The sequence below is a fragment of the Euprymna scolopes genome, chromosome 26 (genome assembly GCF_053919585.1).
Source record: "Euprymna scolopes isolate OS-2025 chromosome 26, ASM5391958v1, whole genome shotgun sequence".
NCBI lineage: Eukaryota > Metazoa > Mollusca > Cephalopoda > Sepiida > Sepiolidae > Euprymna > Euprymna scolopes.
Window position 1 is genome coordinate 70,973,369 of NC_136507.1, and position 16,438 is coordinate 70,989,806.

General features: G+C 31.7%; 2 protein-coding genes across 10 annotated transcripts in view; one reads left to right on the forward strand and one right to left on the reverse strand.

Moving 5' to 3' along the window:
- LOC145248163 (E3 ubiquitin-protein ligase XIAP-like) overlaps window positions 1-6,329 on the forward strand; it is a 163,577-nt gene extending 157,248 nt beyond the window's left edge. The window contains exons 7-8 of one of the 2 annotated variants that reach the window (XR_013863332.1): window positions 4,896-4,982; window positions 5,841-6,329. Coding sequence is in view for 1 of the 2 variants with exons in the window: in XM_080109999.1 (XP_079966125.1) it covers window positions 4,896-4,973 (78 nt within the window). In the remaining variant the exon portion in view is untranslated. The remainder of the gene's footprint in view (window positions 1-4,895; window positions 4,983-5,840) is intronic. The other variant, XM_080109999.1, reaches the window with a different exon arrangement.
- Window positions 1-16,438, reverse strand: part of LOC145248160 (anoctamin-8-like) — a 282,493-nt gene that overhangs the window by 25,176 nt on the left and 240,879 nt on the right. For all 8 annotated transcript variants that reach the window (XM_080109990.1, XM_080109989.1, XM_080109995.1 and 5 more), the window contains 3 exons: window positions 13,825-13,986; window positions 5,855-6,143; window positions 5,693-5,748 (listed from right to left, as the gene is read on the reverse strand). In XM_080109990.1, coding sequence (XP_079966116.1) covers window positions 5,693-5,748; window positions 5,855-6,143; window positions 13,825-13,986 — 507 coding nt within the window. The remainder of the gene's footprint in view (window positions 1-5,692; window positions 5,749-5,854; window positions 6,144-13,824; window positions 13,987-16,438) is intronic.

The following is a 16,438-nucleotide window of genomic DNA, read 5'->3' on the forward strand; positions in this document are numbered from 1 at the left end:
GATGATAATAATAATAATAATAATAATAATAATAATAACAATAGCGATAATAATAATAAGAATAAGAATAATATTAGTGATGATAATAATAATGATAATAATCATAGTAATAATAGTAGTAATGATGATAACAATAGTACTACTAATAATAATGATGATAAAGATATTAATAACTATTATGGTGGTGGTGGTGGTGGTGGTAGTAGTAGTAGTAGTAATAATAATAATAATAAAAAAAAAAAAAAAAAAAAAAAAAAAAACAACTCAATCCTGTATATCTTCATAGAGGGGTACTATAGTATATAGGGTTTGTGAGGGGGAATTGGGGGGGGGGGCACCCGTGTCTACACCTGTGCATTTGTGTGCGCACGTATGCGTGCTCAGAAAATGGAATTAAATATACGTCGGAAATGAAAATATGTGGAAGCTGAAAAATAAAATAAAATTAAGTAAAAGGCCTTACGGGAACAAAAACTAACTTCTAGTGGAGAATGCTAAGCCGTTCTTCCACCGTGCATACCCACTCTGCCCTGTGGGGAAATGTCCTTGGTAGGTTTTTATTTTATATGAAAAGAATACTCATTTAGCGGTCCCAAATCTTTATTGAGACCGGAGATGCGTGTATTAAGTCTTAGGATGAGTTTCTTTTCATGTTCTCTTCTTTTTCTCTGTGTCCGAAAGTTGGAATACCAGCGTAAAAAAATTTGGCGCTTCTACACTATTGGGACGAAATTTCGGAAATCGTAAAACTGAATTTCACATGTAAACAATGGTATCTACGTATTCCTCGAATTTTTAAGATGATTATATCCAAAAATTACGAAAATCGATAAGGTAGAAAATTATTTATTAAAGAAAATTTAAAAAAATGAATTTGCTGAAAACGATCGTAAGACACAGGAGAGTTCAAAAGGGAGGTAATTTTCAGTTTTGATTTAAACAAGATGGCGGCAATTTTTCACCAGCTAACACGATTAGAATTGTTTTGTTTAATAATTCAGTAATATTCAGGTAATTTCGACTGCATAATTTGAAAGCTACCATTATAACTTATTAGAATGGACCAAAAAAAAAAAAAAAATCAGTTGAAACCATACAAAATCTCGTCCCAATTCTGTAGAAGCGGCCAAATTTTTTTTTGCAATCCAGATATACTTTTCTCCACATATGAGTTCTTACACTTCTTACACACAAATTCCTCATCGTTTCTCAATCTGCAATTCTGCAATCAATGCAAAGCTAAAATGCAATGGAATTGATATTACTGAGTGTTTTTATATACACACATGGTGTTCAGTTTGCTAGATGACCAATCAGATTCTTTGTTATTCTTGCCCATTCTCTTTAATGTAATATGCTGGACTTTTCTTAGACAAAATAGACAAGAATAGAAAAGACTCTAATCAGCTAGCAAATTAAATACCACATGTTTATATAAAAACATCAATTCTATGCATTTCAGCCTGATGAATCTTCAAGGGGATGAAAAACGGAAACTCCTGTGTAGCTTAATTGCCATATATATTTTCATAACTTACTAACTAGTTCTACTCAGGTATTGAGCAATGTTGAAGTAAATACTGAAAATCCATACATAACATATAAAATTTTATGTGGATACATGTAATAATAATAATAATATATAGGCACTTTTGGATAATTCATCACCGGTCTGAGGGAGTTAACTCTAGTTTACTAAGAGATCCATTCATTTTTTCATACAAGAATTTGGGACGCTGAAATTAGCATAAAACATTTAAGATTACAAAAACATTAATAACAAAAAAGAAGCTGGTATTTGGGGTTGACAATGAATGTCTTGGAAAAGTAACTTTTGATTAATTACAAAAATGCCCTGGAAAAGTCACTTTTGATTAATTACGAAAATGCCCTGGAAAAGTCACTTCTGATTAATTATAAGAAAAATAATTTGCTTTTCAACTACTTTATTTAATGTAACAAAGTTTTAACATTACAAAAAATGTTCTGGAAAAGTCACTTCTGATTAATTTGTAAGAAAAGTGATTTCGTATTATTTGGATTCATCGAAATAACTGTTCTCATCTTGAGTGTAATTTTCACAACGTTTCGGTTTATGTCACCTCCTACCTTCACATCGACCAAAACATTATGAAAATGACACTAAAGATGAGAACAGTAGTCCGATGAATCCAAATGATACGAATAACTAATCCTCATCTCAAAAATTCAGAAACGTAAAAATGGATGTGTTTTTCAACTACTTTATTTAATGTAACAAAGTTTTAACATTGCAAAACACATTAATAACAAAAATCGTCAAGTCCAAATACCAGTTTCTCTTTTGTTATTAATAGTTTTTTAATGTTAAATGTTTTGCTATGATTTTAGCGTTTCAAATTCTCGTATGAAAAAAAAATGAATTGATCTCTTGGTAAACTGGACTTATCTCCCTCAGGCCAGTGACGAAATCATCCAAAAACGCCTATATATATATATATATATATATATATATATATATATATATATATATATATATATATACTTGTTTATTGTTATATGAACATGCTCACATCCCGCTGCTACAAATAGCCACTTGTTTCAATCAAACAACAGATATCATCAGGCAGCGACTTGACTATTCAAAAGTTCAATGAATGAAGATTATTCATTGAACTTTTGAATAGTCAAGTCGCTGCCTGATGATATCTGTTGTTTGATTGAAACAAGTGGCTATTTGTAGCAGCGGGATGTGAGCATCTTTATATAACAATAAACAAGTATTATCAGCTCTTTTTATTGAGCACTATCTAACAACCTCGTTGAATTCATTAGTCCATTACTTTTGAATATAATAAAAAAAACCCGAGTATATATATATATATATATATATATATATTATGGCAGTAGAGTTTAGTTTCCTAGAAGTACATCCAATGAAACAACATGTGCCTACCAAAAAGTGCTCGATGAGTAAACAGAGCAGGTATATTGAATTTATTTATACAAACATTGATGGTTACATATGTGCGTACATGTTTCTGTAATCACACGTGCTGGGGAGATTACGTCTTCAGGCCATGAATTATCTTCAAAAACTGACATTTCATGTAAACGAAATAAGGAAAATTTTTTTTTGTGTCTTGAAATGTCAGTTTTCAAAGATAATTCATAGCCTGAAGACGTAATCTCCCCAGCACGGGTGATAACAGAAACATGTATGCATATATGTAGCCATCAATGTTTGTATAAATAAATTTAATATATATATGTGAGTGTGTGTGTGTGTGTATATATATGTATATATATGTGTATATATATGCATATATATATATATATATATATATATATATATATATATATATGCATATATATATGTGTATATATATGCATATATATGTGCGTGTGTATAAGCCTGAAGAATCCTAGAGTGGATGAAACGCGGAATACTCATTGTAGCTTAATCGCCATATATATTTTATAAATTACTAACTAGCTCTACCTACGTATTGAGCACTTTTGAAGTAAATACTTAAAGTTTACGCATAAATTTATACTTTCATATATTAATTTTATGTGCGTAAATGAAGTAATTATATATATATATATATATATATATGCATATATAGATATATATGTATATATATATGTATATATATATATATGCATATATATATGTATATGTATGTATATATATATATATATATATATATATAATGAATAAATGACAAAAGTTTATATTCCAAATTTCATGATGTTGACAATCTTACAATTCATTCCTTTATTTCAGTTGACACAATTCTTATAAATTACTAACTAGTTCTACCTACGTATTGAGCACTTTTGAAGTAAATACTTAAAGTTTACGCATAAATTTATACTTTCATATATTAATTTTATGTGCATAAATGAAGTAGTTATATATATGTATATATATGCATATATAGATATATATGTATATATATATGTATATATATATGCATATATATATGTATATATATATATGTATATATATATATATATAAAATGAATAAATGACAAAAGTTTATATTCCAAATTTCATGATGTTGACAATCTTACAATTTATTCCTTTATTTCAGTTGACACAATTCTTGACAGTATCTGTTTCATTGCACAAAATCAATCATTTAATTATTATATCAATCACTGAATCTATTTTGCCGTTAACGCATCAGAAGAAATAGTAACAATCAATCCATCAAAAGGAAATAAAATGCAACATCATTAAATTTGGAATGTAGACTTTTGTCATTTATTTATTATATGCTCTGTGATTAATAAGGATTGGTATATATAAAAAGGAAATAGAAGTGAATAAAGAATATTTCCACAGAAATATATATATATATATATATATATATATGTAGTTTGAAGTTGCTATTTTTCAAAAGTAGGGTAACCAATGAAATATAACAAGGTTAATGCAAGAGTGCTCAATACGGAAGTAGAGCTAGTTACATTTTCAATTTGTCTTTATATAAGCAGTGATTTTGTTGCTACACAGTCATGAGCATGTTTTGGTCTTCTAGTGTTTAGTAGTGTTTTGAATTCCGCTTTCGTAAATAAGCGTTTGTTGCCTGAAGAGGTCTCTAGTTGCTAAACACTAGAAGACCGAAACATGCTCATGACTGTGTAGCAACAAAATCACTGTTTATGTAAAGACAAATTGAATATATATATATATATATATATATATATATATTTTTATATTGGGAGTTTATACAAATGTATATTTTTTAAGGTATGTATTTCTCATAAAATAGTCAAAATTGTTATGAATAATAAGCTCAATGAAGATATATTATGGCCTTCAGAGCATGTATGTATGCATTCCAGTTTCCACAAAAGGTCAATTCACAATCGTAATTTGCTTTTTATATTTATTTTTTCCATAGGCATCTTACACGTGCTTCATTGAAGATATAGCCGTGGCTGCCATCACACAAATCATCAAAGAAAGGAAAATATTTTAGACGAGCCACGTAAGTTGATAAAAAAGTGAAAAAAGGAAAAAAGAAAAAGAAAAAACCCCAAAGTAAGGACAAATCACAAAATTCCAGAAATCTAAAATGCACTTACTAAGAATTGAAGTCCAAGGATATATGTGTGTGTGTGTGTGTGTGTGTGTGAGTGTGATTATTATTATACCTGCAGGCATTAGTGTTTCATGCTTTCGCAATCATCAGTGCAGCAAGCGACGATTGCTACTGGTTGGGAAATTCAAACCCAGCTACAAAACCACCTTTGACTCCATTTGCTAGGACGTTACCTCCAGGACATCATCAACGATAATTAATGGAAATTAACAACTATGAATACCAAATATAGGCACAATGTTAAGACAGACACTAGTGTTCAAGCGACTGGAAATCGTGAACTTGCACAAGGCTTGCCGACTGCCTTTACTTCCCAGACAGTGCTCAACTTTAAGAACTGTGTGTGTGTGTGTGTGTGTGTATTTTATTATCTGATGAGCTATTTCCACTCCAACTTTTCAGCTTAGTTGCATTCTATAATATTGTTCATAAAATATTTATTCATCCCTATAAAATTTTCCTTATAACCACAATTAAAATTGCCTAATTATTATTATTATTATTATTATTTTATTTTTTTCAGTCTAGTTTGACTCTCATAACTATATTAGTTTCAACATAAGACTACCACTGCAGAAAATAAATAAAAGACTTACCAACACAAGTTTGATTATTAAGTGATTTTCATACGCTTCCTGCATTCGATAATTCTCTGCAAAAAAGAAAGAAAGAATAAAAAAGGACATTTTATGAAGCAGCATTGAGAAAAACTTCCAAATTATAAATACATTCTTTATTTTTCAGTCATCTTCACATACCCATGTCGTTGAGCCAATAGGCAACTCTTGTGTACATGCGGTCCAAGGCAAAGATCGAGCTCGCATGGCAAATTTTGGGCAGGACCTTCGTTATGAACGCATATTCTCCAGAGCTAACCAACTGGTTAATAAACTCTTCCAGGTAGAAATTGGCCAGCATCACAACAAATACAACAAGGAGGCTGATGCACACGACAGGAACTGTGACAAAATAGCGAAAACAATTCCGTTTCCACACGGGGTAGAATGGCTCCAATCTTCCGGTCACATTGCTCACTTCGAGTTCACCCTGCAACGAAAAAAAGACAGAAGTTCTATTGTATTTTGCTCTTTACTCATTGAAAGATAACAAGGTATGACTGGTATTAACTCTTAATACATCTTATCACACCTGACACTGCATTGATTGGAAGTGATATTAGTATTCCAAAACCGCCCGACAACAAATAAAATGATAACCCTCTGTTTAAATTTATTTTACAATAGTTTTTGTTTTATTCTAAATAACTCTTATCAGTCTTTGTGGATAATCATTATATATATATATATATATATATATATATATATATATATATATATATATATATATATATATATACACTAGCATGGGTGCCCGGCGTTGCCCTGGTGTTTGGAGGTGTATGCTGAGCAAAAAAACTAAACAAAAAAAATGGTCAATTTTTTTTAACTTTGACCCCTATTATGACCCCTTAAAATTTATTGTTTTGAGCTCAAATCAAGTTATTAAGTTAGATCCATGTCCAAGGAACCTATATCTAAAATTTCAAGTGTCTAGACCCAAAATTGTCGGAGGAGTTTGGCAGAGTTCTCAAAGATCAAATCGTTGAACTTTGATCTCTTAACAGCCAAATTTCTGGATGAAAACTGATCACATCGATTTTCCAAAATCTCAGTACCCTGTATATCAAATTTCGAGTCTGTAGACTAAAAATTGACAGAGTTATTGCGTAGTGAAAAATATACACAGACAGACACACACACAGACACGGTCACTGTTATATATATATATATATATATATATATATATATATATATATAAATCCAGGTTTGAGATGTTCAAAAGTAAGGACTAATGAATACAACGAGTTTGTTAGATTGTGCTCGATAACAAGAGCAAAATATTTATTTTTATTATAATTTATTCAAAGGTAAACAGTTACATTTGGTCGCTACAAACAGCCATCTGTTTCAGTCAGTGAGGTTTCGTCAGGCGACCCTGAACCATTCAACGTCATAGCAAAAAAAGTCTTTTGCTTTTTTTTTCTATGGCATCAAATGGGACAGGGTCGCCTGACAAAGTCTCATTGACTGAAACAGATGGCTGTTTGTAGTGACCAAATGTAACTGTTTACTCTCGAATAAATTATACACACACATATATATATATATATATATATATATATATATATATATATATATATATATATACACACACACACACGAGCAAACAGTTAATAAAGCATGTTAAAAAACACTTTGAAAAAGAGTTAAAAACATATTTAATCTGAAAAGGAAACACTTGATAAGTGGATAGTCCTTAATCCGCGGAGTTTTGAAGAAATACTTTCCTTCTCATCAGAGGGTAGGAATTAGCAAAATGCGGAATCGGATTTTGCATACAAAAGTATTTGATGAAACAACAAGTAAGTCAAAGATATTACTTGATAACAAAAAAGTGAAGCAGAGGGAATATTCACGTGTAATCACCTTTTTCTTCACCATATTTATTTTATTAGGGAGTGCCAGAAAAGCACTTACTCAACTCCCTAAAGGTGTTGATTTTGAAGAAAGCCAATATTTTAATGGTTAGTGACTTTAATTTACGAAATATAAATCGAGTTAATGGTATTATTTAAGTTCTTTCAAATAATGCAGACTATTTATTTGTCACGTATATATATAAACGCGTCATCGGTTTAATAACCACTTAAAAATGATCACACGACGAAGTATAATCTTTAACACATTTATTTAACAAAATTAACTTATTAATAATAACGAAAAGCCGCTGGATGCGTATTATGAAGATGCGTTTTCTCTCAAAATATCATGGCACAACTCAAGCAAAGGGCGATAACTCTGCCCTCTTTTGGTACAAGAGAAATAAGTATTTAATTTTTTTTTAGTGTTTTTTTTTTTTTGGCTTTCCAAACATTTATTTAGAATTATTTAAGGTTAAAAAAAAAAAAAATCTTTATAAATTAGTAAAAAACAGATTACAAATAAAAATATATTAGTTTTGTTTGTTTATTGAATAATGAAAACACGTTTCAATTGTTTGGAACATAGAGAAGAGCCGTGTCTAATGCAGGAGTTAGGAGAAAATGGAATAAATTAAAGTAATTTCTGCCATTACAAGTATATCTGGATGGCGAAGATATAGAGATTGTGCTAGTTTGATTGCAAGAGTTACGAGGGGACAGAGTAAGTTCAGGGAACTCCTGTCATTATTAACCAGCAGAGCGTTACCACTGTCAACCAAGGAAAGAGACTATCAAGCATGTGTATGCAGTGTGATGATGCATAGGTATGAAACCTGACCAATGAGGGTTGAGGATATGCGTTGCATGGAGAGAAATGTTATGAGAATGATACAATTGATGGATGCGTGACGTGAGTGTTACAGATGAATATGCAATGTAATGCTGTATAGAAGTGAAACCTATGAGAGTTGAGGATACGAGTTGCATGGACAGAAATGATATGAGCATGATGCAATGCACGCGTAATGTGAATCCTGAAGATGGGCTTAGATCTGATGAACTCAGAGGAAGATGAAATCTAGACAATATAGGATGTATGCAGAACAGAAGACTTCGATAGTATGGTCACATAAAAAGAATGGATTAGTAGATGTAGAACAGTTGAGATAGCAGGTTCAGTTCATAGAGGAAGGCCAAGAAAACATTATGTGTAATGTGAGTCTTAAACAAAGGCTTGCTATGCAGTGACCTCAGAAGAATATTAAATCTGAATAGTATAAGAGATGTGTGCGGAGCAGGAGGCTTCATTTGTATCATCATGTTGAAAGAACGGATAAAAGTTCATGCGTCAGTAGGTGTAAAGCAGTTGAGATAGTAGGGTCAGTTGGCAAGACAAGGCCAAAGAAAACAAGGAATTGATAAGAATGGGTTTGAGAAAAAGAGGGATCAATAAACACCTGGCTAGAGGTAGGTTAGGGTTAGAAGTATATTTCTAAAAGCCGTCTACACATGCTAGCATATAAAACCGACATTAAACTGATGATGATGATGATGATGATGCTGATGATGATGATGCTGATGATGATGATGATAAATCTAGCTATGAGTGCTTTGTTACAGGAGTGAGCAAGCATAACAGTAGACAGATTTGAGAAAAAGAGAAATAGAGAGAATGGTGAGGTGCGTTGGTGAAGTAATATAACGTCTCACGCAAGAGTCTACTTTCTCTCTTTTTCTCTCTTTCTTGCTCTTTACTAGGACACGAACAGGCAAGTGAGAGAGAGAGAGAGAGGAAGGGAGACAATCGCCGCAGATGATTGTCTTCTTTCATTCTTTTTTTTTTCTTTTCCTGGCTTAATATCACAAAACATCGTAGTCAGGGGAGACGATGATAGTACCGTGTGAAAAAGAAAAACCCCCAAAAAACTAAGGAACAGATGTAATGTGAGTTGGAGCATAAGTTTAAAAGAGAAAATGGGAAGAAAATAACGGAGAGTTATATATTTGTATTTTGCATAATTCTGACCTTTCTCCTTTTCTGATGAGAAGAATTTAGCTTCGAAATGCCATAGCCTAATGGTTTTTTCTTAAATTTCCTCTTAACTTTTCCTTATTGTTCTGACGATATTATAAAGTTATGCATAACTTTTATTCCACATCTTTCATTTAATATTCTCTCTCTCTCTCTCTCTCTCTCTCTCTCTCTCTATATATATATATATATATATATATATATATATATATATATATATATATATATATATATATATATACATATATATTTAAAGGAGATTAGAACAATAGTCTAAAGAGCAGAGTGTATTTTAATGTAATAGTAAAATTACTAGTTTAATTAAAATACAGGAAAGAAAAAGTGCTCGTTGTAATTTAGATATATAATAAGCTCGATAGGTAAATATCCTAGAGCTAATTTAATATTTAGTAATGTGATTGATAATTTAAAAATCAAATTATAATTAAATTATAAAAAAAACTAAAAAACTATATGTAATGATTATTGTCCGTAACTTGATGTCTACCACAATAAAAACACTGTTTTCCGAAACGATCGTACAAATAATTGATTTTGTTGTTGTTCCTTCTTATGAAACGGATTTTTAATTTAATTATAATTTGATTTTTAAATTATCAATCACATTACTAAATATATATATATATATATATATATATATATATATATATATATACACACACACATCACATTATAATGAATTGTTTATTCGAAGAAAATATAAAAACTTTTCTCCTATTACGAGAATTATGATTGCGTGATTCAATTTATCCAAAAAAGTTATTGTCATTCAACTGATTCGGTTCCACAGATGAAGCCAACAGTTAAGTACCGCTCAGTTATGTGATACTTTTGATCCACATAAAAATATAAAACATTCACAGGCAACAAGAATTGGAATAATTGGAATAAATGTATTGAAGACATTGCCAAGGCTGCTGCAAAGAAGGTGGGCTCCCTCTACCATGCTAGAAAATTAGTACTTTATGGAACTTTTGATTTACATAAAAACATGTATATTAAATGCTACACTCCATCAAAAGAAAGAAAAAAAAATCATTCTTTTTCAATGATTTTTTTTGTGCATTTTCTTTCTCACTTGTTATGGTATAGGATCACATATTAAATTGTTTACTCTATTCGCATATTTGTCGATCTGTCAATTATTCTATGCAAGCAGTTCTTATTTGAATCTTGGGATCATACTTTGATCCAAATGGATTCCGGCCAAATATAAATGCTAATTTGTGTCTATTATGATCATCTGCCACAGTATGGTGATAAGAGTGAAATTGGAATCAATTGTCAATTAAATAACAAAAAACAAAAAAACAAAAAAAAAAGAAACTGATTGAAACTTATGTGTGACTTAATATTCAAAAAACTTAATATTTAAAAAAAATAGTGAGAAAACTGATTGGAATTATAGTTCTGAAAAATTGAAAATAACGTGTTGTCAGAAATGAATATTAAAATATTTCATTTACGTTATTTTCATGGCAAGTGCTCGTCTGAGCTCCAATCTATGGCCCCCTTTCGCCAAACTTTCACGAAAAACACTCGTCTAGCTGAAAACACTATCAATAATTTCCCCCACTCTTTATCTGTGCCTAAACCTAAACGTAGATTCCATGAACAAAGCTTGTTTCTGTGGAACTCGTTTCCATTTGCCTGCTTTCCAACTAACTACAATATGGTCGTCTTCAAGTTCAACGTAAACGAGTTCTTGATGAATCATCCCCTTAAGTAATCCAATTTACCAAATTTCCACTACTAATAATTACTACAATATTATCCCACTGACTACTTCATCCATAGCCTTGAGCCCCAGGAGTGGCATAGGCCATCTACAACTTTTGTAGAGGCTTTTGTAGCGAGGAGTTCTTTGTTCGGGTGAGGGTGCTGGCCCCACGCCCAACCTTCCCAGAAGGTACATACAGCACCTACCCTTCGCAAATGGTCACTCATCTGGTACTGGCCAGGTTCAATATTGATTAACTTTGGTGATCTAGTAAGAACCAGTGTGTCAACGTGATTGTGCCGGATGCCCCATTGACTACCATACACTCATTAACCCTTATCTTCGAGTGGCCTCTAGGTGACTTTTATGTAAAAAAAAAAATAAATAAAAATAAAATAAAAGAAACTCGATAGAAAATTAGCATATTTAAATTGATAATGCATTTGAGTTTGTATTATTGTACACATAGATTCGAAAAAGTTGTCAAAAAACAAATATATAACAAATAAATGTTATCAAAGGCAAGATAAGTTACTTTTCTACCAAACTGGATATATTTTTCGTGTTTTTATTCAAGGTAACATGTTTATTCAGCTCGAAAACCATACAGTGTTTACCGATGTATTGAAAAATTCAAGATGGCGTCTGACTCTCTCTTTAACACGGTAAGTTTCGGAAAAGGTGTTATAAATAAAAAAATGGATAAAATATTGTTAAAAGTGGCTCAATATATGTTACCGTGAAATAGGTTGACATATATTCGGCAGGTTTTTAACCGTATTTTTTCCAGTTTTTTATTTATAACAATTTATATTATTGCTTAACTTTGGTGATCTAGTGAGAACCAGTGTGTCAACGTGATTGTGCCGGATGCCCCATTGACTACCATACACCCATTAACCCTTATCTTCGAGTAGCCTCTGGGCCTTGATAAGTGGTGACTTCTATGTAAAAAAAAATAAATAAAAATAAAATAAAATAAACTCGATAGAAAATTAGCATATTTAAATTAATAATGCAATTTTCTAGTAAGATGATCTATTAGAAAAATTGCCTTGGAACATTAATAGATTAAAACGTAAAAGAAAAGGAATAAAACAATGAAAAATTCACAGATGAAAAATCTGTGTGAGGAAACATTAAAATAGTTTTAAAACAAAACAATTTTAAATAAAAAAAAAATGAAGCGTTAAAATGAGATTGTTAAAAATATTAACCGCTTATATAAATTGGAAAACTAAAATTTGTCAAAACGTTGGAACATTAAGAATTAATAAGACAGGTTCACCGGCTAAAACAGCGAAATCATTGGCAAGGTTTTGTTTTAAATCTGTCCATACCTTGGAGGAATTTCGCCCGTTACTTGAGGACTGTTATACAGAGAAAAATAAATTAATAATAAACGGAAAAAAATTTAAGATTATTTGATTTGAATTTGATTCTTGTAAAAATATCTGAGAAAAATACATCTAAAAATTATTGAATCTTTTTTCAATAAATAGGTAGTGCTTGTGCAGAGATTTGAAATATATGTATTTTAGGTAAAAAATTACGCACAGGTGATGTCGAAATTAGTAAAAATTACACAAAAATGATTGAACAGAAAACCTGTAAGAACTTTTTTCCGAAAAAAAAACAAACAAAAAAAAAAACCCCCCAAAACAAACAAACAAAAAAACATAGATACGTTGCATGGACATAAATGATATGAGAATGATACAATGTAGGTGTAATGTGAGTCCTAAAGATGGCCTTAGATCCTATGAACTCAGAGGAAGATTAAATCTAGACAGTATAGGAAGATGTGTGCAGAACAGAAGACTTCGATAGTATGGTCACATTAAAAGAATACGTAGGTGTAGAACAGTTTGGGTAGCAGGTTCACTTCACAAAAGAAGGCCAAGAAAACATCATGTGTGATGTGAGTCTTAAACAAAGGCTTAGATGTAATAACCTCAGAAGAATAGTACATCTGGATAATATAAGAGATTAGAACCTTATACTATAAGGTAAGTATAAAAGATTATAGATAAGTATTAGAGATTATATAAAAGATAAGATAGTATTACTGGTCGTTTCTACAGCATGTATTGTCGAAGCTAGCGACATGTTCATCCTAGAATCTTGTTAAAAGTTCAGAAGATAAATGAGCTCTGCATCTGGTTTAAGAGTTCCAGTCCTGATGTCATATGGTCAAAAGAAATTCTGCCATATCGACATGTGCTTAAAACTCTCTGTCTCCCGTCATGCACTTTTTTTTTATTTTCTCCTTTTTTTTTCCTTTCCTCTTTCTTCACTGTGAAGTCACTTCATGCCACAGCTTGGTCATTTGCATATGTCGAGATGCTGCTGTTACTACATACATATCAGTGGTTTTGTTACGCTTGGCCTTGATAAATGGTGACCCATCAGTATAAAAAAGAATTACAGTTTTTGTTTTATTGATTATTTATTTATATTTAAAAGCACTTACCGTATAAAAGGGCCTTGGGTCTTCAATCAGTTCATCATGTTTATCGAGCGTGCCCCATTTGTAGGCCAACTCTGCTGATCTTCGTTTCCAGTGTTCTAGATAGAGGGTAGCCCAGAGGACATTGAAGAGGGCAAAACCCACAAAGCACCAGGCATCGAACGTCTACAAGGAAAACAACAAAGAAATGAAAAAACACAGGGAAAAAAAAACGAACTTTCTATCTACAGAAATAAAACATGTTCTTCTCCTTTAAATGTCTCTTAGCATCACATTCAAATGTGGTTTGTTTCTCGTCATTTCATTAACTTATTAAGAAACACTTATTCAAAGTATTGTAAACATTGCACTGCGATGCATGGTTTTCTGGTGTGTTGAATGGCAGACTTTTCAAGTGGTGGACACTTGGCAAAAGGACGAACGGAAGAGCACAGAAAACTGACTATATCTCTGGCTGGAGTCTGACCGCCCAGGAGATATTTTCTTTGTTTGAAAAAGTAAGTGCCTCATTGAATAGGAATATTATGCTGGTGTAACATAGTTGCTATGTCAAAGAAATATAGGACAGGAAAAAAACTTAACTCACTTTCTTTTTTTTTACAATATCCGGTATTTCCAACAACATAATTTAAAAAAAAATATATTTAAATAGTTAATTTCTCCTTCTCCGGCCGCATGTAATTTTTTGTCCCTGCTGTGACGTCACCAACCTGTCCAGAACACATGCTTTTCTGCTTTTCTCGTCAAACCATCATCATCAAACCCCTCTTTTCTGAATACCTGTGTCATTTTGTCTTTGCTGTGACGTCACTTTGAGCAGTTGGTTTGGTCATTTACATATTTATGTGGCTACTGCTGCTCCCAGCATCAGTAGCTTTGTTGTTGGGATCAACCCTTGCAACGTCCCCATGAATGGAGCCCGTCTAGATGGTATCTTTGGTGGCTATCTCAAGTAGTCAGTCTCTGGGCAGCAGAATAGCAACCACTAACAAAAGGCCAGAATCATCAGGAGTGATAAGATTTCAGGATATATAGGGAGGCGGACATAGCCAGCTTCCGGAGGTGAATATAAGTAATGGTAAGGGGTGGAGTTGAATGTTGGACAGGGGAGTTTATTTTCCTGAGAGCTGGCAAGCAGTTTGGCCCGGTGTACCTCTCCAAGCAGGTTTGATTCTTTGGGGGCTCTTGCCTGAAAGAATGTAGCAATGATATCTGTACATTTTGGTTTGGTCAGGCAAAACTCTCATTCTGCAGGTTTGCCATTCAATGTTGGAAAAGCAAGTACGACTTGCCAAAAAAAAAAAAAAAAAAAAAAAAAAAACAAGTATGACTTGCCAAAAAAAAAAAAGCAAAAACAAATATGACTTGCAAAAAAAAAAAATAAAAAAAAATAAAATAAATAAACATTATCATTTTGTTTATAAATTAGACTTGTGGTTTTTGTTTTGGATGGAGAGTTCCTTTTTTATATGGCTAACTGGGTCAAACAACCAGGACAACAAGTGGGGCAATCATGGCCGATACAGTGAATGTCCACGACCATGTTTGTAGTAGATGCATTCATTTATAGATGACATGTAATACCATGTCCTCATCATTTGTTAATAAACAATGCTAACACAGATTCAATAGCTAAGACGGTATAACACCCAGCAGCTTTAGCCAGAGGATAGAACAGTAAAAAAAAAAAATCTTTGTAGTCTCATAATATCTTATTACATGTTTACTTTTTATTATTAATTTATGTTTCATCAACGATCGCCGTTTGATGTCACCTAAATACAAGAAATCGTCATTTTTTTCCTCAGTCATTCTTTTGACTTCACTTATGCCTACACCCTCGAAGTAAATGTCCTAAACTGTTATTTAGTAACATTGAGTTGTGTACCATATCACTTTTGAGATAAAGCCTTGATTCAATCAAAGAAATGGGTGATTAAAAATTAGTACAAACCTGATCTTGTACAGCATGCAATGTTTACGTCAGGTAAGAGGAATAAATAAATAAATAAATAGCCGCTGCATTTACTTATAGGCTGGCGATCTCATGAGGTAATGAGACTTCAGGGCATCTAATGTGCATATAAAAGGCAGACGGCTTCAATAAAAAGCCTGTTAATCAGTAAAGGACATTTCTTTTAGCAAAAGTGAGTTTTGTCAGATGTGTATTAAATTTTGAAACCCGAAATTGTGAGATGGAGAAAAATTAGCCGTGTATTGAATTTTGATACTGAGAATTGTGAAAAAGGAGAAGAATAGTTAACATAAATTGTTGGGAAACTGCAGAATATTGTAGAGCAAAATGGGGATTGAGCTGTTATTTAATGGTGAAAAATAATTTTTTTAAAAACTCAAAAAAACTGATGAAACAGCAGATTACTGAAGACTCACAAACTGCTTGATGAACATTAAATAAAAAGAATGTCAAGACGTTTAAAATCGATAAACTGTATTCAAATAAAACTTAGTTTAAAGCCAAACTGATTATCTCTCTTGGATAAAATATAATAGATTAATATTTTTCTTTATTTTCGTTTATAATTTTGAGATTTTTGGTGTTATATTCAATAAGTTACTGACAATAGTAATATATCCAAATATTACGAAAATTCATTCA